The sequence below is a fragment of the Sapajus apella genome, unplaced genomic scaffold (genome assembly GCF_009761245.1).
Source record: "Sapajus apella isolate SASKATOON/1434 unplaced genomic scaffold, GSC_monkey_1.0 scaffold1012, whole genome shotgun sequence".
In the NCBI taxonomy this organism is placed as follows: Eukaryota; Metazoa; Chordata; class Mammalia; order Primates; family Cebidae; genus Sapajus; species Sapajus apella.
Genome location: NW_022437938.1, coordinates 1 through 21,734, shown reverse-complemented (window position 1 = coordinate 21,734; position 21,734 = coordinate 1). Strand labels below are relative to the sequence as shown.

The 21,734-nt window shown below is 42.8% G+C and overlaps 1 protein-coding gene across 2 annotated transcripts; it reads right to left on the bottom strand.

Moving 5' to 3' along the window:
* Positions 1–6,244: 6,244 nt before the first annotated feature.
* On the bottom strand, positions 6,245–10,969 carry LOC116546521 (doublesex- and mab-3-related transcription factor C1). 2 transcript variants are annotated; one of them, XM_032272763.1, is made up of 6 exons: positions 9,797–10,958; positions 9,438–9,496; positions 8,989–9,122; positions 8,080–8,140; positions 7,748–7,895; positions 6,245–6,784 (listed from the first exon to the last, which is right to left on the bottom strand). In XM_032272763.1, the coding sequence occupies exons 1-6, from the start codon at positions 9,858–9,860 to the stop codon at positions 6,672–6,674; spliced, it is 579 nt and encodes a 192-aa protein (XP_032128654.1). In that variant the 5' UTR covers positions 9,861–10,958; the 3' UTR covers positions 6,245–6,671. The 2 variants fall into 2 exon arrangements, with proteins under 2 accessions (XP_032128654.1, XP_032128653.1); XM_032272762.1 differs by lacking the exon at positions 6,245–6,784 and having other exon boundaries at positions 7,784–7,895; positions 9,260–9,496; positions 9,797–10,969.
* Positions 10,970–21,734: the final 10,765 nt, after the last annotated feature.

Below are 21,734 nucleotides of genomic sequence, written 5' to 3'. Positions count from 1 at the left end.
ACTGAGGACTGAAACTTGTCTCTTTTTTGAACAACTGGGCAAGAAAACATATGCCTTTTAAAAAATGTCAGTTGTGGCTAAACTACAATCTAGTATCTAGAATTACAAAAAATAAAATGAAATCAAAGATTTCTCACTAGCAAAATGAAATGTTAGGAATAGTATTAAAATATAGGTCCTACTCACAATGACACTTACATGGAGCCCGGTAAAGAACCTATTATTAACAGGACACACAGCTTAAGGAGGAACCACATCAAATCTTCAGCCAGACATATCCAGCCTCAGAAGCGTGAAAAAAGAAAAAGCCCCCAAACAAAGACACCAATGTGGAGTGAGGTTCATGCCGTGAGTGCTGTAACCAAGATTGAAAGGATCTCAAGTTTTCATTTTAGATTTTGATAGTGACAACACTAACCATTACGTTTCCCTAAAAGCTGTCAATTCACAGTCAGAAACAAGAATGTTTTTACATCAAAAACAACTGATATACCTGCCACCCTCTATAAAGTTCCTTCCTTCCTTCCTTCTTTCCTTCCTTCTTTCCTTCTCTTTCCTTTTCTTTTCAATGTCAACACTTTGAGTATATCATCCTACTCCCTTCTGCAAAGTTTCTTCTCAGAAATCCACTTATCATATTATGAAAGTAGCCTTGTATGTGACCAAATGTCTCTTGCTGCTGTTGAGATTCTCTCTTTGGCTTTGACTTTAGGCAGTTTGAGTATAATGTGTGGTTCTCTTTGCATTTAACCTTGGTGGGATTTTTTTGAGCTTCTTGGATCTGTGTGTCAATCTCTTTTCCCCACAGATTTAGGAAGTTTTCAGCCACTGCTTCTTCGAATGAACTCTCTCCCTTTCTCTCTTCTCCTACTGAGATGACCATAATGCATATACTCATTCACTTGATGGTGTCCCATAAGTCCCTTAGTCTGTCTTCAGTTTTCTTCATTATTTTATTCTTTTGCTCCTCTCACGTGATGATTTCAAATAACCTGTCTTCAAGCTTGATAATTCTTCTGCCTTATCAAGTGGTCTATTGAACACCTCCAATGAATTTTTCAGTTAAATCATTGTATTTTATTTTTTATCTCCAGAATCTGCGTGGCTCTTTGTTATAGTGTTAATTTGTTTGTCAATATTCTCATTTCTTTCCTGCTTCGTTTTCCTGATTTCATTTAGTTGTCTCTCTGTGTTCTATGTTAGCTCACTGAACATCTTTATGACAATTATTTTAAATTATTTGTCAGGCAGCTCTTAGGTCTACATTTCTTTAGGGCTGGTTCCTGGAGTGTTGTTTTGCTCCAGTGATTGGGCCGTCTTCCCCGGTTGATTTGTATGCCTCAAAATCTTTTGTTGGGATTTGGGCATTTGAAGGATCAATCACCTCCCTCAGTCTTTGCATACCAGCTTGGTGCATAGGAAGACCTTCACCGATTGGCTGGAGGTTCTAGGACCTCTCAAACCTTTTCCAATGTCTTCTTGCCCCTAGCATCTACCTACATAACTGCAGCTCTTACCTGCTGCTCACTTCTGTTTTCAGGAGCTTCCAGACTCTATCTCAGGTTGCTTCAGCCTTCCAAGTCAGGCAAGACAGAAACCAGTCCCTCAAATAGCCCCCAAACAAGCCAGAACATTGTATGCATGGTCCACTCTCTTGTTTTTATCCCAAGGGAGGGGCCCAGAATTCGTGATTTTTTTTTCCTAGTTGCTCCACACTACACCACGTAGAGGGAGGAGCACATGGGGTATGCTGAATGCTGGGAATTTTCCCACCTCTGTCGCTGGAATCTCTTCTTGGTTTTACAAGGGCCAGTGTGCTGTAGCTTGTCCCATGATCTCTACAATTCTCACGGAGGTATTCAGGTGTTTACATAATGTTGTTAACTTAATGTCTCTATGGGGGAAGGAGGGCCTGTAGCTTTCTTGGCTGCTGTCCTGCTGACGTCACTTCCATAGGGAACTTTTCAACAAGTGGTATTGGAAAAACTGGATCTCCCCCTCCCACCATATACGAGGATACATTTCAGGTGGGCCGGAGTTTACAATGTGAAATACGAAACCCTACACTACAGGAGACAATCTTCTCTACATTTAGAGTGGGAGATCTTTCCCGGCTATGACTAAAAACCCAAAAGATATAAGGCAAAATATTGATAAAGTTTATTAAGGAAACATAAAATGCTTTTGCATGGCGAAAAATGAAACAAAACACCATCAATGAGGTAAAAAGATTCATAACAGACAGGAAAAATGATTTATGACTTATATCAGAAGCAAAGGTAAATGTCCTAATATATCCCTAAGATACAAATAACTTTTTTTGGAAAGGAAAAAATGCCAAGGCCCCTATACTAACTGGGCCAAAACCATAAACTAAAATTACATAAGAATAAAGAAAACAGGAATTTATCTTAACCATATGGAAAAGATGCACAACCTGGCACATATGAAGGGAAGTGCAAGTTAACGTATATACACGAATATATCATTTCTCTCCTTTCAGATGGGCAAATTCAAAAATCTGGCAATACTACTGGTGAGATGCTGGGAAAACTTTCTCTCTCCGATATTGATGGGGAAAAGACCAATGGTCCGTCCTTCTTGAAGAGGTATTTGACAGTGATGAGCAAGACAGCTTGCGTTTTCGCCTTTTAAGCAGCAATGGCACATCTAGGGATCAATCCCAAAGACGTAGTGAAACAAAAATTGCTAAAGATGTGTCATAAGCCTATCCATTGCAGCCATATTTAAAATAATAGCCAGACTATAAACAACCAGAGTGTCCATCAATAGAAGACTAGTTGACTACACTATGGTAGGTCCACACAGTGGAGTACCCTCTAGCTGTTGAGAGGAGTGAGGGATGTCTCCAGGGAGCACTGTGGAGTGATCTCAAGGATTTCTTTTTTCTCGCTCTGTCACCCAGGCTGCAGAGCAGTGACGCGATCTCGGCTCACTGTGACCTCCGCCTCCTGGGTTCAAGCGATTCTCCTGCCTCAGCCTCCTGAGTAGCTGGGATTACAGGCACCCACTGCCACATCCAGCTAATTTTTGTATTTTTAGTAGAGACAGGGTTTCACCATGTTGGCCAGGCTGGTCTTGAACCCCTGACCTCAAGTGATCTGCCTGCCTCGGCCTCCCAAGGTGTTAGGATTACAGGCGTGAGCCACCACGCTGGCCTCAAGGATTTCCTCAAGGATTTCTTTTTTTTCACTTTTAGTAACTTTGTTTATTCATGTGTCTTTAACCGCTTCAGTACGTGCATTACATTGTAGCTACCACACCTACTCGCTGAAATAACACAGTTCTCAACATGGGGAACAAGTAGCACTTATAGTAACTTTTCTTATATGCGTGACTTTAAAGGCTTCACAAGATGCATAATAGTGTGTGGTCAGTACATCCATTCACTGAAATAACACTGTTCTCAGCTTGGTGATCAAGTAGCCTCAAAGATATGATTTTAAGTTTAGAAAAAAAGGCAAGGTGGAGAACTTTATGTGTTAATAGTTTACGCAGCATTTGTCTAAGCAAAAGGAGGGAGTGTAATGAACGTCAGTCTCTCTAGAGAGAGATACAGGTCCAATGGCCAGGTAATACCAGTTGCCCCCATTCCTTTAGCCTTTAAGAAATCTGTTGACAAAAAAGAAAAAGAGAACTCTGTTACATATCACCCCGTATGAATGGGTTTTGCTAATTCTGAGATCCCTACCACTCACCTCTACCCAACTTTGGCCCCCTCCAGGAATATGCATTCCCACATAAATGGTTTTGACTATTCACTCCGCTCGATATTTGTCCCAGATCTTTCCATTTTTTCTTTAAAAATAATATTTTCTCACACATTTTGGGCTGTTCCTGGTCAGAAACCAGCAGTAGCAGCCCTTTATGGCCCTGCAGTGTTAGTGGAACCTACTTTGAAAAAGCAGTCTTTCTGGGCAAGGGTTGAAAGCGGCGGAGTGCTGGACCTGGCTCTTACTGGAACTTGAGAGCCAACTATAAGATTTTCAAGAATTTTGTGAACCAGTTGTTAAATACAGCCATTATTAAAAACTAAATTACAGAAACTAACAATCACACCAATTATATTGAAAACAAACATGATATATGCTCAAAAATAATTAATCCCTAATTATTTTTGTACATTGTACTCTTATCTGTGTTCTTGTGGTTATTTACGTTTGTTGTATCTGAATGGTAAAAATACATCTCTTCCCAACTCTGCATTCACTGACGTCACTTTGATATCTTGCATTCAGCAAATGCAACAACCCAGAGCATTTTCCCCAACCTTCCTTCCCTACGAGCCAGTTGCTAAACCTGTACCTGCACACTAGTGGTTGAAACTGATCCACTCTACAGAAGCTCTACAGAAGCTCAGATCTAACCAATGCTGTTATATGACATACTTGAGTCAACACATAACTCACAGTGCTCTGTACAGTGACGTTTTAAATGTGTGAACTGGGCTAGTACACAACTAAGGGAAGTACACGAAAAAGGTTTGATATTTAACAGTCACAAAGATGTCCTAAGATGCAAACACTACATCATTATGAGACTTTTGAAAAAGTGTGTGTGTTGCAGAGGGGCAGGGGGGACCAGGAAAACCGAAGGGTACAGGGAAAAGGGCCTGACTCCTTCCCCCAACGCCCATCACTTTATTTCTGTTTTTCCTCCCTCTTCTCATGCCACATCCTTTAACGAAAATATGCTTCCTCTTTTACCCAACTCAACTCTGGGACTGTGGTGTGCCTAGGACACAATTTCATAGCAGGATCTTAGTCCTCTCCCAGGTACTGCCACTTCATTCCTCCAGAAATATGTGGACTTGTCCATCCATCACTGGGAATAGAGGGGATTTGGGATCATTTGTTTGAGTAACAAATCAGGGAAGGAAGGAAGGTGTGAGATGGACTTCAGTCTTGCTCTGAGTCTGAGTGGCTTTGCATGTTTGTTTCTCTGCCATCAGGTCAAGAATATAAGAATCCTGACTGCTCAGCGTCTCAAAAAAGAAAAGACTGGTTGTAACTGGATGTCATCCCAATCAATCGTCTTGGGTAAAGTACTGGCAGGGAAGAAAGGAGGAAGATAATAGCATGGAAAAGGGTCCATATCCAGGCATGTCCAACTGAGCTTTCTCTCTGCCTGGTGGGGGTCTCCAGGTCTTCATTTGTTTAGAATATCAGCAGAGGACTGGCAAACCAGTGCAGGTAAGAAAGATGTGATTGATTACTACGTATTGTTACCTTGAGTAAGAAATAAAGGGACTATTTTGGAAAAACCCTCTGGCTGATGTTTGTCACTTTGAGTTTTGAACCTTTTATTCAGTGCTTTATAAAAAAAAAAAAAATCGAATTATTAGCTAATTTAAGGCCTGGTAAAGACAAGGGAGTGTTCGCTGATCTTTGGCTTAAAATTTCCCCAAAACCACTTTCGCAAGCCACTTGCATTCTTTGAGCGTGTTTCCTCATAGGCAAAATGGCAACAATAACACTTGGCTTGCAAAGTTACCGTGAGGCTGTATGTGCTTAGTGCGGTGAGCACAGAATAAATAAAAGGTAGTAGTGATGCTTCCTCATATTTCATGGGTCCTTCAAAAATAGGGTCTGAGTCTAATTCATTTCCCCTATTTGATTCTTCTTATCCTGATTGGCCTCAGTTTCCCCCACTGTAAAATTCACATTTGACTAGAATAAAACTGGCATTCCCATTGGCCAAAACTGTCCTTCATGGAAGTTTGGTTTGGCCCAGATATAGGGCTTAAAGAAGAAACCCAAGCCAACGTTTGCAAGTTGAGTGATTTTATATAGAAATCTAGAATTCCACCTTCTCTTGAAAAAACAGTCAATTTGGCCACCATGAGTCACCATCCCTGCGTGGTATCAATTGCCTAGGGCCAAGCAGCAGCTGCCCACTTAGGTAGAGCATACACTGTCAGTCTGGCCAGAGCCCATCGGGCCTGCTCTACTCATTTACGTGATCTGCTTGATCCTGTGGGCATTGCCACTCATGGCCCTCTGGACAACTGGAAACAGCCTGTGTCAGGCAGAGGGTAGGTACTTAACTGCTCAATGAATAAATACCCTACTCTTTTTCCTCTACCATTTTCTTATCTAGGCATGTTAAGAAATCCCAGTTATTGGATAAGGTGATTCTCACTTTGAAACATGAATTGAACAAATTGGTTAGAGTCGGGATAGTCTGGGTTATACTGTGGTAACAAACAACCCGTATATCACAGTGCCTTATAACAACAAGGGTTTATTATTTGTTCACGTACATAAACCTAGACACAAAGTGAAAACATCTTCATGTTTCCACATGCATGGGTACTCACATAAGTGCACAGGTATGTCAGCAATCACAAGACGAATAAAAACTCTGGCATATGAACTCACACAGAACCCCACTGAGAGACTGGTCAACTTAGATTGCACAATCCTGTCCTTGTGAGACAGAGAAAGGGCCCAGCATCCAAAAGAGTAAGGGATAGAAGTGCAAGGATATCCACCCTCAACAAAGGAATCGCCCCATATAATAAAAAGCTTATAAAACACCTGAAGGCTCTAAAAAAAGATGTTAAGCGATTTGGACATTAACCATTTTGCACATTCAGAAACTGTATACCAAATAGGCAGTGCTCTATTGAGGCCTCCTCCTCTGGGTTCCTAGCTCAAGAGGGAGATGCATCCCAGATGTCCAATAGGCAGCGAGATGGAGCTGGCTGGCCTGGGGCGGAGAGAGGGGCTGGGAGGCTGGAATCCTTTATCTCCAGCAGGAGCTGTGGACAGAAAGGAGGGGGCCGGAGCCAGGTCACATCCACATCCCCTTCCAGGTCTACGCTTTTTACATGTCCCGCCTAACCAAAGATTTGTCACCTGGACTGTTGCATAGACCTCTTCCTCTCTGATTTCCCCATCTCCCATCTTGCCTCCCCCAATCCCTCCATCAAAGCCACCACAACTCCTTTTGTTAAGCTCAGGGTCTCTGAAATTGTTCTCCCTAGCTCAGAAAACGTTCCCTGGCTCCTCACTACCCACAGTTGCTGGTCCAGCCTCCTAAGCCTGACCTGTCAGACCTCTGTGATTGGTACCCTCTCCAGCCTCATCCCTTTCTGTTAGCAGTCCCTCCAGGGTTGTATCTTCACTGACACACTATGCTCCATCCACCATTTTGATCTGGGAATGCCTAGCCTTCCCTCACAGCCTCCCCAGTTCTTTATCCCCCCTCGGAGCTCCTCCAGCCCCTCCTCTCTGGGCACATCGTTAAAATTTGGCCACAAAACACAGCTTGCCAAGGCATCCAGCCTCCACGTCGAGACTGGAAGCTCCCGGAAGGCAGAGACCAGAACTCCTTCCAGACCAAGCCCTTTATCACCTCTGTATGTCCTCCCCAGACCACAGTAGGCCACAGGGGGCTGAGCATAGAACCTGGGATGAAAGTCAAGGGAGTCGGTTCTTCCACTTGATATGCTGCATGCTCTAGGGCAAGTCCCTGCCACCCTCAGGCCTTCCTTCTTGACATCGGGGCACTGGACGCTTGCTGTTGTGCACAAAGCTCAATAAACTGAAGATTCACTAAACAGCCCTCAACTACCATCTCGGGAGTCAAACTGAGGAGCTTGGGTGCTTGGCCCCAAGGAGATTCAACTTACTCTGATTTTTCAGTTAGAACCTGCTTACCACGACGACCCCCATTCCCCAGCTATTCCCACTCTGTGTTCTCCTTTCAGGGAGCAGGCTACCTGGTGGGTTGCAGGGCTGGTGCAGGGAGATGGAGTCAGGAGGGGCCTGGGCAGAGTTTCTCAGAGTCAGCAGAGCCTCAGCAGCCTCCAGCTTCCGCTGCCACTCTGAGTGGGCAGAAACCAAAGCCTGGTCAGAGACTTTGGGGACCTGCAAAGGAAAGGGTGTGAGAGAATAGGCACTGGGAAACTACACCACTTCCCAAGGCGACAAGTGCCCCTTCAGCCCCCTGTTCCCTCAGCCTCCTCCCCCACCCCCACCAAGGCCTTCTGCTCTTCCCATCCACTAAGCTCCGCCCCTCCCAGGGTTCTGGACCCCACTACTTTCCCAGGACCTGTGGCTGCAGTAGAAGAGGGTCAAGGGTGGCACAGGGCTGGAGGATCAGAGTTGAGCATCTAGAAACAAGGAAAGGAGAGGCCAGGGGATTAAATCCACTGGCGGACACAGCCTACCAGTAGACAGAGAGACGGGCAGGATTTTTGCAGTATCTGGATGTGGGAATCCCAATGCCTGCTGGACCATTGGTCATTGTGGTTGGGGCAAGTCCCTTCTCCGGCTTGGCCAGGTTTCTTTCCCATACCTTTTCCGTTACAGGGACACTTATGCCTACCAGCTTTTTCCTCCCAGGGCAATGATAAATATCATGGGAAATTACACGTGTCTGTGTTTTAATTTGCAAAGCACCTGGAGAGATGTTATTACTGTCCCTGCTCAGGGACTGGTTCTCACTTCCATATTGCCCAATCCTCATGGGTCTTGAAGGACAAGCACGGCTCACCTCCAAGAAGCTTTCTCTAATGGCCTCTAGGCTTTGCCCTGGACCCCTGTGGCCCTTGTCAGCACGGACCCCACCTTTCAGGCAGGACCTTCTAACCCATCCACCTGTTTCATGTGAAACAACAACCCCCATTTGTTGAAGCCCTACTATGTAGCAGGCCTTCTGCCAGTTCTCTTTTCAATGCTATGGGTATAGAATATTGTCCTCAGTACATCCATAGGGAAATGGAGGTTCAGACACATAAAGTCACTTGTCCAAAGTCTCAAAAATAGAAAATAGCAAAGCTAGGAGAGCCCTGTCCTTGCCCGTTAGTCTTAGATGCTACCTTGCTCTCCTCCTCGTCCTTCTCCCTCCTCCTCCTCTTCCTCCTCCTCCTCCTCCTTCTCCTCCTCTGTTTCCCATGGCATCAGGAACAAGGTTAGGCACACAAGACACAACCTACTCCATGGTCCTCACACTACTCACATGCTGGGCAGGGCAGGGGCCCTGTGAGGATCCCCAGAAGGAGAAAGCAGTTGCTGCTCCAAGGTCACTGGAGTACAGGGCAGAGACAAAGTTTCTGGGGCCTGGCCAAGCAGCAGAGCCCCTTGGGAGCTCCCCTGCAGGGGCAGAGAGCACATGTTGCAGTCAGGTACCAGGCTGGCCGTGGAGAGAGGAGGTGTGGACATCTTTCGGGATGAGGATAGGAGCCTAGAATGTCAGTGCTCTAAAGACCTTGAAGACCAAGCAGTCTTACCTTTCATTTTGCAACTGGGGAAATTGAGGCCCAGGGAGGAGAAGTGATTTTTCTCAAGGTCATATGGTGAGCTGATGGATAGGATTGGAGATGAAACCCATGTCTTTGGGACACAGTGCAAGGTGTCTGGACAGTGGCTGGGTGGTAGCCTCCCCAGCTGGCCACCGACTCTCCTTACCTCCTCCGGGGCTGTGAAGATGTGGGTCTCGGACTGCAGCATGTTGTTCTCCTTCCCAGCTGCAAAAGACCAGGAACAGCTTTGGTGAGTCTTTCCCCCCAACCCCACCCTACTTCACCCCACCTCCAGTCTCAGGTCTCATCTCACCATGGAGCTCTTGGATTCCCCTGTCCCCCAGATCTCTCCTTCCTACAAACACTTGGTAGATAACATTGATGACATTTTACACCTGGAAAAACTAAGGTCCAGGGAGCAACTTGCCCCAGGTCACACTGCAATTCTGTGACGGGACTGGTGATAGAACTGCTCATGCTTCCTCCACCCAAACTCTGGCTCCCTCCCTGGCCAGAAACACTCACTGAGAACTCCTGCTCTGATGGTTAAATTCCTGACACGGATGGGAGCTTTGGGAGGGGCAGCCATACTCCTTCTCAGTCCTTGAGCCAGGTGTCTCTTTGGCTGTACCCGCTGCTCCCTCTTCAAGGCACTCACAGCAGGCAAGACCCTGAGGCGTTCTCTGAAGTAAAGGATTTCAGGGCAAAGGTTAGTTCCATTTAGAGGATGCCTGACCCCTCCCTGTCTCAGACACCATACTCATGAGAAGAGGGCACAATTGTGACACTCGCAGGCCTGGAAGAGGCAGAAATGCTTGTGGCCACTGATTTGGGCAGTGATGCTGTGGTTGTGGTAGAGGTCACAGCAATCTGTAACTCTTCTGGGGCCAAGTTCAGTCCCCCATGGTGCTCCAGTCTCACACCCTGTGGTGCATTCAGAGTCAGAGGGGCAGCAGGGTGCAGCAGGTATTTCTTTGGGATCCATGGTTCCAGGGTCAGGAGCGGAGGTCAGAATGGCCACATGATCCCCTACCCCCAACGTACTTCCTCTGCGCTTGGAAAACCCTATCTGAGGCGGCTGAATGCTTCTCCATCCTTCTCACCACTGGAATCAGATTGCCTTCCCTCCCCTTCTCCTCCCATGGTTTTCACCAACCTTCACTGCGACCTCCTTGCTCACGTTGCCTCCTTCCCAGAAAGCCTCACTCACACATAGCCCCTTCCCAAGAAACTCTTGGCATGGATCCTGTACCCATTCAATCCAGTCATCATTCTCCTTGCTTACCGAACCCTCACCATAGACCCCATTTTCAGGCATGCACGTGCACTCCCGCTCCCCCTTCCACCGTTACTACACTCGCTTCTTGTGTATCATCCTGCACTCTGCCAAATCCAACTATTATTCCTGGCATCCTCTTCAATTCTCTTCCGAACCTTCTGTATTCACTCATTCGCGTCCCCAGCACTCAATTCTGTTATAGTCTCTCCTATGTCCTATATTCAATTTTCCCCTCACATTTCATGCTGATTCATGCTGATTTTTTTTTCTTGCACCCCCACCTTACACTTAATTATTCCCTTGCTCCCCCTTTAAGCTGATTTCCCTCTTGTACCCCATGAAATCATATTGTTCTCCTGGTTCCCTGGCCCTCTTTCAATTATTATTTTCATTCATCCCTTCATGCATCCCCTTGATTCTTTTTTTTTGCTTTGCATTTTATCTGCCGTTTCTCCCCATGTTATCCCTCCCCACCCTCCCCTCCCTCTCCAGCCCCGGCTGTCTTTCCTCTACCCACCCCCAAATGCCCCCAGTGTGTGATGCTCCTCTCCCTGAGTCCACACGTTCTCATTGTTCAACACCCGCCTATGAGTGAGAGCACGCGGTGTTTGGCTTTCTGTTCTTGTGTCAGTTTGCTGAGAATGATGGTTTCCAGATTCATCCAAGTCCCTACAAAGGACATGAACTCATCGTTTGTTATGGCTGCGTAGTTTTCCATGGTGTATATGTACCACATTTTCTTGTTGCTCAGGCTGGAGAGCAATGGCAGATCTCGTCTCACTGCGACCTCTGCCTCCGGGGTTCAAGTGAGTCTCCTGCCTCTGCCTCCCGAGCAGCTGAGATTACAGGTGTCTGCCATCATGCCTGGCTAATTTTTTGTATTTTTAGTAGAGGCGGAGTTTCATCACGTTGGCCAGGCTGCTCTTGAACTCCTGACCTCAGGTGAGTCACCCTCCTCAGCCTCCCAAGGCGCTGGGATTACAGGCGTGAGCCACCGCGCCCAGCCGATTCCTTTGATTCTTCATTCAGGAGACATCTGTTGAGCCCCCTATGAAGTCTCAGGTTATGATCTAGCCCATAGGGAACTCCTAGGGCAGTAGTGTTTCTCTGGGGCCGACCCTCTCTGCTTTCATGCAAACCCACACGTTCCCTCCACAGCCTCCCCGAAATCTTCCATACTTCTCTCCACACTTCAACAATTGTGCTTGAGCACACCATCTCCCCCCACCCCCATCCCACCCCACACACCCAGTCCCACCGCCCCAGAATGCGCCACTTCCTCAGGAAGCCCAATCATTCACTCTCTCCTCGACCTCTGAATCAAAAGCAGTTCCATGAGCTCTGCCTCACTGGCCAAAGGCCAGGGCTCAGGGGGCTGGAGCAAGGGGTCCTCCCAAAAGGGGTTCCGGGAGAGCTGAGGGCGGAATGGGACATCAGGAGAGGATGGGAGTAGCAGAGAGGGGAAGGGTTTGGGAATCCGGCTCAGGAGGATGGGAGGAAATAGGAGGTGTGGGGAACAAACGTTTAATTCTGATATCAGCCTGCGGTTACCCCAGCCTCTAGCAAGTCAGAATCAGTCAGAGGGTCTGAGGGAAGACCCAGCGTCTGCTTCCCTTCGCTCCCTTGCCACAAAGGCCAATGAGCTCTTGCACTGCCTTCGACCTCCCGCCCCTGTGGCTGGCGACCAATGAACTTCGAGATCTCTTGCCGCCCACGCTCTGAGGCCACGCCCTCCTCACCGCCCTCTAGCTTCTCCTGTTCGCTACACTAGATCAGTCAAGAAATCCTGAAGTGATCCTTGAGTTTTATGCTCCCCAAGGCTTGTTTCCCAGATTAGTCTCCCTTTGAGTGTGAAATATTTTGTGTGCATGCATTTTTAACTCATGTACTTGGTATTCTGTAATTTACCTTTTAAAAATTCAGCATGTGATTAAAGATCGATCCGTATTTCTATGCCGCGGATTCCCAATCAATGGTGACTTTGCAACCCCCAAGAAACAAAGCCTGGAGACACTTTCGTCCATATTTGCGTGCCTCCGTTTATGAACTCCCTGTTAATGTTCCATAGATAAATGTGTCTATTCCTCTACCACTACTACATTGTCTTAAATTTTTTCACTTCATAACACATCTTGACATCTGCTAGGGCAAGTCTCTGCATGGTATTCATAATTTCCAAACACATCCTTGCTATTCTTTGCCTTTTGTCCTCCTGCATAAATTAGTATGCAATGTCAAGTCTCCCCCAGACTTGGTTGTAACAGATTTGGATTGCATTTTCACTGAATCTATGGATCAGTTAGGGGAGAAACCACTATCCGTAGAATACTCAGCCTTCCTATTCACCAACTTGGGATGTCTCCACTTATGTGGGTCCTTAATGTTTTAATGTTTCACTTTAGTTTTTAGTTTTATCTCTTGTATATTTAGGTCTAGCACATCATTTATTGTATTTATCCCAAGATACTGTAGATTGTTGCTGTTCTTGTACTTGATGTCTGTTTAAAATGACAATTTCTATTTGGATCTAATTTACAAAAATGCTTTTAATTTTTCAAAACGTGACTTGATCTTAAAGCCAGCCAACACGCCAAACTCTATAGGCGTTCTGAAGTTATCTGTGAGTTTACAAGTAGTAGAAATAGAATTGAACTTACGGTTTTCTGTTTTTTTGTTGTTGTTGTTGTTGTTGTTTTTTTTTTTTTTTTTTTTTTTTTTTTTTTTTGACTGTGCTGGCTCGGAAGCCTAGTACAAGATCTAATAGTGACAGCAAAATTGGGCTTATGTGATTGTTCCTGATTTTAGAGAAATGCTGCCAGCATTTCCGTATTAAAATAGCTTCCTTGTGTTTTCTTTTCCTTTCCTTTCCTTTTTGTTCCTTTCCTTTATTTTCCTTTCTTTTCCTCCTTCCTTCCTTTCTTCTTCCTTTCTCCCTACACCACCACACCATTCCCTTCCTTCCCTTTTCTTTTTCCTTTCTTTTCCATCCCTATTCCTTTTCCTTTTTCCTTTCCTTTGCTTTCCTTTCCTTTCCTTTCCTCTCCTTTCCTTTTCTTCCTCTTCCTCTCTCCCTACACCACCACACCACCCCCTGCATGTCTTATGCCTTTTGTCCTTCTGCATAAATTAGCATGCAATGTCAAGTTTCCCAGAAAGTCTATTGTAACAGACTTGGATTGCATTTCCACTGAATCTATGAATCAGTTAGGGGAGAATCCACTATCTGTAGAATACCCAGCTTAGGGTAACTTCGAGATTTTTTCCAAAACCTTCAGCAAAGTTTAACTCATAATCCAAAATGTAAAAAAAATTATAAATGTATATTTTAATGAGTTTTCTATTTCCTTCTTTCTTTTCTTTCTTTCTTACCCTTTTTCCCTCCCTCCCTTCCTTCCTTTCCTTGGGTTGCTTTCTTTATTTGATTTGTAAACAAAGAAGAATCGAAAAAGAAGCCCCTCACTCTGTCACCCAGGCTGCTGTAGTACAGTGTCATGATCTTGGCTCACTGCAACCTCCACCTCTTGGTGTCAAGCAATCCTCCTGCCTGAGCCTCTCAAGTAGCTGGGACTACAGGCACATGCCACCATGCCCAGGTAATTTTCGCCTATTTCGTAGACACACGGGGTTTTGCCATGTTGCCCAGGCTATCTTGAACTCCTGGGCTCAAGCAATCTGCCCAACTAAATTGCTGGGATTATCATGCCAGGCCTCTTAATGAGTTTTCAAAACTTAAACATGCACATGCAATTAGTATCTACAGCAAGCAACAAAATATATGGGCAACACACACACCTCTCTCATGCCCCCTTCCATTTATAGCTTTGCTAATGTCAAACCTACCTTCCTCTCCCATAGTAAATGTAACAGCTATGGTGTATTTTTTATTTCATTTTTTGTATATGCTACATTAAAACACCTAAACTAAAATACTAGCACACATCAGAATCACCCAGAGGGCGTGATAAAACACAGACTTCTGAGCTCCATATCTGTATTCTCAGATGACAAGACCTGGGGTAAGACCCAGAGTTTGCTCTTCTAACAAGTTACGTGGTGATGCTAACGCTGCTGGTAGGGGACCACATTTTGAGAACGACAGCACAAGAGAGGATAGCATAAGGAATCTCCAAATATCCATCTCCCAGCTGCAACCATTAACAACTCATGGCCAACCACATTTCCTACATATCCTGTCCTCTCCCCCTCCTCCAGATTATCTTCAAGCAAATATCAGAAATCGAAAAAGTACAAAAACCATATGTGGATATCTTAGTGTATCTTATTTGATTTGGAAACACTTCAGTGCATAACTCTAAATATGAGGAATCTATTTTCCTCAACGTTTTATTTTGAAAATACACAAAGCTGAGGAGGTAATACAGTGAAAAATCTTTTGCCTAGATTCACATTATCTCATTGCTTTATCTCTCAGTATTCTTTTTCTTGCTTAACCACATAACAGTTCCAAACACTTCACCCAGTTACTTCAGCATGTACCTCCTAAGTACTAGAATGTACTCCAGTGAAACCACAGTGCCGTGATTCACGTTGAAGAAATGTAACAATGAAGGGCCACTATTATCCAAGTCCACATACAGTCCGTATTTAAATTTTGCCAAATGTCCCAATGATATCCTTTTGAAAGATTTTTGGGGGGATCAGCAATCCAGTCAAATGTGATACATTGCACACAGTTGTCCTGTCTCTTTAGTGCCTTCTAATTGCAAACAGTACCCCAACCAATTTTTTAAACCTTGACGATGACTTTTTTTTCCAGAGCCGAGGCCCGTTGTCTTGTAAAGCGTCTCACAATATGGGTTGGCCTGATAGTTGCCTCTTGTTTACATTTATGTTTGACACTTTGGGTATGAATATTAAGTAGATGTTGAGTAGTTCACATTATATCACATATGGAGGCTTCTAATGCCAGTTTCTCTAGTTACCGGTGATGCTGTTTGTATTCATCAGTTTTATCACTTGATTAAGGTGTTTGTCAGACAGAATACTACATTGTGAAGGTACTTATGTCCCTCTATGATTAACAATTAGTCTGTGGCATGATATTTCGATGACATGCAGATATTCTGTTCTCCAACAAAAGTTTACCTCTTGGCCTTAGTATTCATTCTGGGCTCTTGCCTGAATTGATTATTACTTTGTCGGTTAAAAAAATGGTGATTTTTCTAATTCTGTAATTCATTTCTGCTTTTTTGGATGGGCGTTTTGATGTAAAAAAGCTCATCTCACCCCCTTGCCCACCTTGTTGTTGTTGATGTTGCATTTACTGCGGCAGAGAAAGTGTACAAGCTGTTTATTAGTTTTGTTGGAAGAAATGTAAAGAGAATAAAGTGGACAATGTTAAGAGAAATGTAAAAAAAATACAAGATGAATTTGATAAGAATATTCCCTCTAACAGTCTAATCAGATTGACAAAATGTGTTGCCCGAAATTAGAATTGGTCAGCAACAGCAAAAAAGCAGTTTATGATAATTATTAAGAGGGTCTGAGGTTATTAATTTGGCCAATTAAAAAATGGCTTGAGTCTTGTAGAACACACACACACACACACACACACACACACACACACACACACACACACACATTTTAGGTGGAGACATCGTAAAAAGATATTGTTATTTCAGTTGCATAACACATAATAGAAAACTGAGAGTCTATATATAATATTTTACAAAAAGCAGAAGACCTTCAACTAAGTCACCATGCAAATGTCCATGTAATACAAGATCTTTCTAACAATATGGAAGAATAGTTGATTCAAAGTCTGAAAAATTTCAGCTACCTTACTTTTAGCATTACCTAAATCACGAGAAATTTTGTCTCCAAGAACTTTTCAATTTGCAAAGGCATGCTCGTAGCATGAATAATTGAACTCATAGTGCAGTTATTTGGGTATCATTTCTACCTCTTAGAAAGGAAATTGAGTTAATTGTGAAAGACATTGCAGAAACTAGTTTCCTGTGATGAAAGACAGGGATCTGGCTGTTAGTTCAAAAATTAAATTTTCTTGTGATTTAAATCAAGAGTCCGATGTTTCTTTTATTTCTGCTCTTCACTGTATGATTCACATTGCAAACATAAGGGTTTAGCTTCCTAAAGTCAACTATATGAAAACTTTCGTAACTATAGTTATTAAAGTCATTCAGTAAATATGTACAAAGACAGCAAATCATCATGGGCTTATTTTGTCAGTCTTTCTTGAGGTATGTGTGTTTTATGAGTCTTCTTAAAGACCTCAGGTTTTATGTCATTGATTTTCTCTATTATTTTTCAGGTTTACATTTCGTTGATTATTTTACCCATCTTTCACATTTCCTTCCTTCTGCTTCTTTTGCTCTTCTTTTTCTAGTTTAGGTTAGTGACATCATAGATTACTGCTTTGATAATTTTCCATTTGTCTAATGGAAGCACTCAATGGCATCAATTTTCCTTTCAACAATGCTTTAGCTTTGCACCACAGATGTTGACATGTTTTGTAATCATTTCCATTCAGTTCAATTCACTTTTTGAAGTCCTGGAAGACTTAGTCTTCATTGTTCTTTTTATTTAAATTGGCAAATAAAAATTATATATATATTTATGTTGTACAACACAATGTTTTGATAATAAGTATACACTGTGAAATAGCCAAATCAAGGTAATTATCACATGCATTACTTCACATACTTATCACTTTTTGTGTGGTGAGAACACGTAAAAACTACTCTCAACAAATTTCAAGTATGCGACATATTGTTATTAACTATAGTCACCATGGTGTAGAATAGATTTTTTGAAATTATTACTCCTGTCTAGCTGAAATTTTGTACCCTTTGATCAACATCTCCCCCACTCCCCCAAACCCCAGCCTCTGGTAACCACCATTTCACTCGCTAGTTCTAAAAGATCGACTTTTTCACCTTCCACACATGGTAATGCCATGTGTTGTTAGAAAACGCCATGATTTCCTTCTTTCGTATGGCAGAGCAGTATTCCATTGTGTATATGGACCACATTTTCTTTATTAATTAATCCGCTGATAAACACTTAGGTTCATTGCAAATCTTGGCTATTGTGAATAGTGATGCAATGAAGATGGGAATGCAGATATCTCTTTGACATGCTGATTTCATAGCCGTTGAATATATTCCCAGAAGTGGGAAGGCGGGGTCATGTGGTAGCTCTATTTTAACTTTTTGAGGAACCTTCATATTGTTTTCCATAATGGCTCTCCTAATTTACATCTGGAAGACTTTCTCTTTAGCCCTAGGATTCAGTGGCACCCTTAACACTGAGTGGTGGTGAAAATGCTGACATCATCCCAGCAGGGACAAAGAGGGGTGTCTCCTTATGGCCTGGTAGGGGTATATTTTGGAGATCTCCACATAATCCCGCTGATATGACAGCGCGAAGGGGCCCTTGTCTCTGCTCATGGAAAGGAATGTGGAAGTCTACGCTTCCCACTAGGCCTTTGCTGGTATGAGTGGGGAAAGGGCCACAGAGTTTTCTGAGGTGTTCGGCTGGAGTAGAGCAGTTATTGTGAAAATATTTTCTGTCTTGTTGGGCTGCCCCTTTTCTGATCCTTAGGCTAGGAAGAACAGGCCTTGGCAGGTTTATTTCTTTGTTTCTTCACTTGTTTTGTTTCGTTTCCTTTTGTTTTGCCTGTGCATTTTGGCATTCCCCAGTAGCTGGTTTCTTCAGCTCCAAGTTTGGATATATCAGGCAAAAACAAAACCCAAGGAACTCACCACCATGTCGTTCTGAGGTCCCCAGTTGGTCTGCTTTCTTCTTTCCACTTTCAGTCTTATGTTTGTTTTATATATAGTGTCTAGAATTTTTGAGTTGTACTTAGTGGGAAGAATAGGGAAATGTACATCTATACCATCTTCCCAGAAGCCACAGTCTCTATAAATTTATTTTATTTAAAAAAAAAAAACAACACAAATAATAGCTATGTATATTTATGGGGTACAATATAGGTTTTGATATATGTATACAATATGGAATGATTAAATGAAGCTAATTAGCATATCCATCTCCTCACCTACCTATCATTTGTGTGTGTGTGTGTGTGTGTGTGTGTGGCGAGAACATTTACAATCTCTTCTAGCAGTTTCAAATTATGCAATACATTATTTTTAACTAATAATGCTGTGCAGTAGACCACTAAAGCTTCTTGCTCCTGTCTAACTGGAACTTTGTACTCTTTGACCAACATCTTCCCTTGCCCTATCCCCACCAAGCCCTGCCACCCCCAGCCTCTGGCAACCATCATTTAACTCTCTAATCCTGCGAGACCAACTTTTCAAGATTCCACATGGGTGGGATCATGTGGTATTTGTCTTCCTTTTTTTTTTTTCTTTTATTTTTAGTTGACATGTAATAATTGTGCATATGTATGAGGTACAGAGTGATATTTTGATACATCTATTCAATGTGTAATGACTATATCAGAGTAATTAGGATATCCATCACCTCAAACATGTATCATTGCTTTGTGCCGGAAACATTCAAAATCCTTTCTTTCAGCTTTTTTAGCATATACTATACGATACTGTTAACTATATTCAGCCTTCAGTGCTATAGAACACTAGAACTTATTCCTCCCGACAATCTGTAATATTGTATCCATTAGCCAACCTCTCCCTATCCTCCCCTCCCCTCTACACTTCCCAGTCTCTAGTAACCACAATTCCATTCTCTACTTCTACGAGCCCAATTTCCTTTAGCTCCCACATATGAGTGTGAACGTGTAGTATTTTTCTTCCTGTGCCTGCCTTGTTTCACTTAACATACTATCCTCCAGGTTCATCCATTTTGCCTCGAATAACGGAACTTCTTTCTTTCTGATAGCTGAATAATGTTCTACTGTGTATAGAGACCACCTTTTCTTTATCCATTCATGTCGATGGACACTTAGGTTGATTCCATATCTTAGCTATTGTGAATAGTGCTGCAATAAACATGGGGAAGCAAATATTTATTTGATACACCGACCTCCTTTCTTTTGGATAAATACCCAGTCAAGGGATTGTTGGATCATATGGTAGCTCTATTTTTAGTTTTTTGAGACACCTCCATACTGTTTTCCATGATGTCTGCACTAATTTACACTCGGACCAACAATGTATAAGAACTCCCCTTTCTTCACATCCTCGTCAAAACTTAGCTTTTTGTCTTTTTCATAATAGCCATTCTAACTGGGGTGAGAGGATATCTCATGTTAGTTTGGACTTACATTTCCGTGATGATTAGTGAGGCTGAGAAATTTTCCATAAACTTCTTGGCGACCTGTACGTCTTCTTTTGAGAAATGTCTATTCCAATCCTTTGCTCATTTTTAATAGTATTATTTGGGGGAGTTTTGCTGTTGAGTTCTTTGAATGCCTTGTGTATTCTGGATATTAGTCTCTTATCGGACAATTAAGTTGGAAGTATTTTCTCTCACTCAACAGGTTGTCTCCTCACTCCGTTGACTGTTTCCTTTGCTTTACAGAAGCTTTTTAGTTTTATGTGGTCCCATTTGCGTATTTTTGGTTTTGTTGCCTGTGCTTTTGTAGTCTTACACATAAAATATTTGCCCTACTAGAACAATGCCCTGAAGCTTTTCTCCTTTGTTTCCTACTAGTATTTTTATAGTTTCAAGTCTCCCATTTAAGCCTTTAAGTTTCTATAACAATAGCAGGGTGTCTTGGTCACCGTGCTTTATGGTATATTTTGAAGTCAGGCAGAGTGATGCCTCCAGCTTTGTTTGTTTTCCTCTCCCTCCAACCCCCAGAATTTCTTTGGTTATTTGAGGTCCCTTGGGGTCCCATACGAATTTTAGGATTTTTCTTTTTGCATTTCAGTAAAAAAATATCATTGGTATTTTGGTTGGGATTGCATTGAATCTGTAGATTGCTTTGGGTAGTATGGCCATTTGAGCAATGTTCATTCTTCTAATCCATAGGCATGGAATGTCTTGCCATTATTTTGTCCTCTTCAATTTTTTTCAGCAGTGTCTTGAAGTTATCATTATGGAGATCTTTCACAACCTTGGTTACATTTATTCCTAGATACATTTTTTTTTTGTGGCTACTTTAAATGAGGTTGCTCTTTTTTTTTTTTTTTTTTTAATTTTACTTCAAGTTGTGGGATATATGTGCAGAACGTGCAGCTTTGTTACATAGGTATACATGTGCCGTGGTGATTTGCTGCACCTATCAACCCATCATCTCAGTTTTAAGCCCCAAATGCATTAGGTATTTGTCCTAATGCTCTCCCTCCCCTTGCCCCCCACCCCCTGACAGGCCCCGGTGTGTGATGCTCCCCTCCCTGTGTCCACGTGTTCTCATTGTTCAGCTCCTACCTATGAGTCAGAACATACGGTGTTTGATTTTTTTTGTTCCTGTGTTAGTTTGTTGAGAATGACGGCTTCCAGCTTCACCCATGTCCCTGCAAAGGACAGTAACTCATTCTTTTCTATGGCTGCAGGGGTTTCTCTCTTGATTTCCTTTTCTGCTGGTTCATTATTGGTGCATAGAAACACTACTGATTTTTGTATGTAAATTTTGTATCCTGCAACTCTATCGAATTTGTTTATCAGTTCTAAGAGATTTCGGGGAGTCTTTAGTTTTTTTCTATCTATCCAGTCATGTCATCTGTGAAGGGTTGCAATTTGACGTCCTTTCTTTCCATTTGGACGTCATTTATTTCTCCCTGGTGCCTAATTGCTCTGGTTAGGACGTTTGTTACTATGTTAAATAAGAGTGGTGAGAGTGGGCATCCTTGTCTTCTTTTAGTTCTTAGAGAAAAGGTTTCAGCTTTTCCCCATTCAGTATGATGTGGGTTAGTCATAGATAGCCTTTTATTATGTTGAGGTATGTTCCTTCTGTACCTAATTTGTTGAGAGTTTTTATCATGAAGTGATGCTGAATTTTTGTCAAATGTTTTTCCTGCATTTACTGAGCTGATCATATCATTTTCAATCTTTGTTCTGTTGGTGATTTGTGTGTGTTGAAGCATCCTTGCATTTCTGGAATAGATCCCAATTGATCATGGTGTATTATCTTTTTGATGTGCTGTTGGATTCAGTTTGTTAGTATTTTGTTGAAGATTTTTGCACCGATGTTCATCAGGGATACTGGCCTGTAGTTTTCTTTTGTGTGTGTGTGTGTGTGTGTGTGTGTGTGTGTGTGTGTGTGTGTGT

Excerpts from the sequence above, each read along its gene's own strand:
- LOC116546521 (XM_032272763.1), bottom strand. The coding sequence starts at position 9,860 with ATGGCTGCCCCTCCCAAAGCTCCCATCCGTGTCAGGAATTTAACCATC. Across the intron at positions 9,123-9,437 it reads TCTTCACAGCCCCGGAGGAG|GGGAGCTCCCAAGGGGCTCT; the intron begins GTAAGGAGAGTC and ends CTGCCCCTGCAG. Across the intron at positions 8,141-8,988 it reads GCCCCTGCCCTGCCCAGCAT|ATGCTCAACTCTGATCCTCC; the intron begins GTGAGTAGTGTG and ends CCTTGTTTCTAG.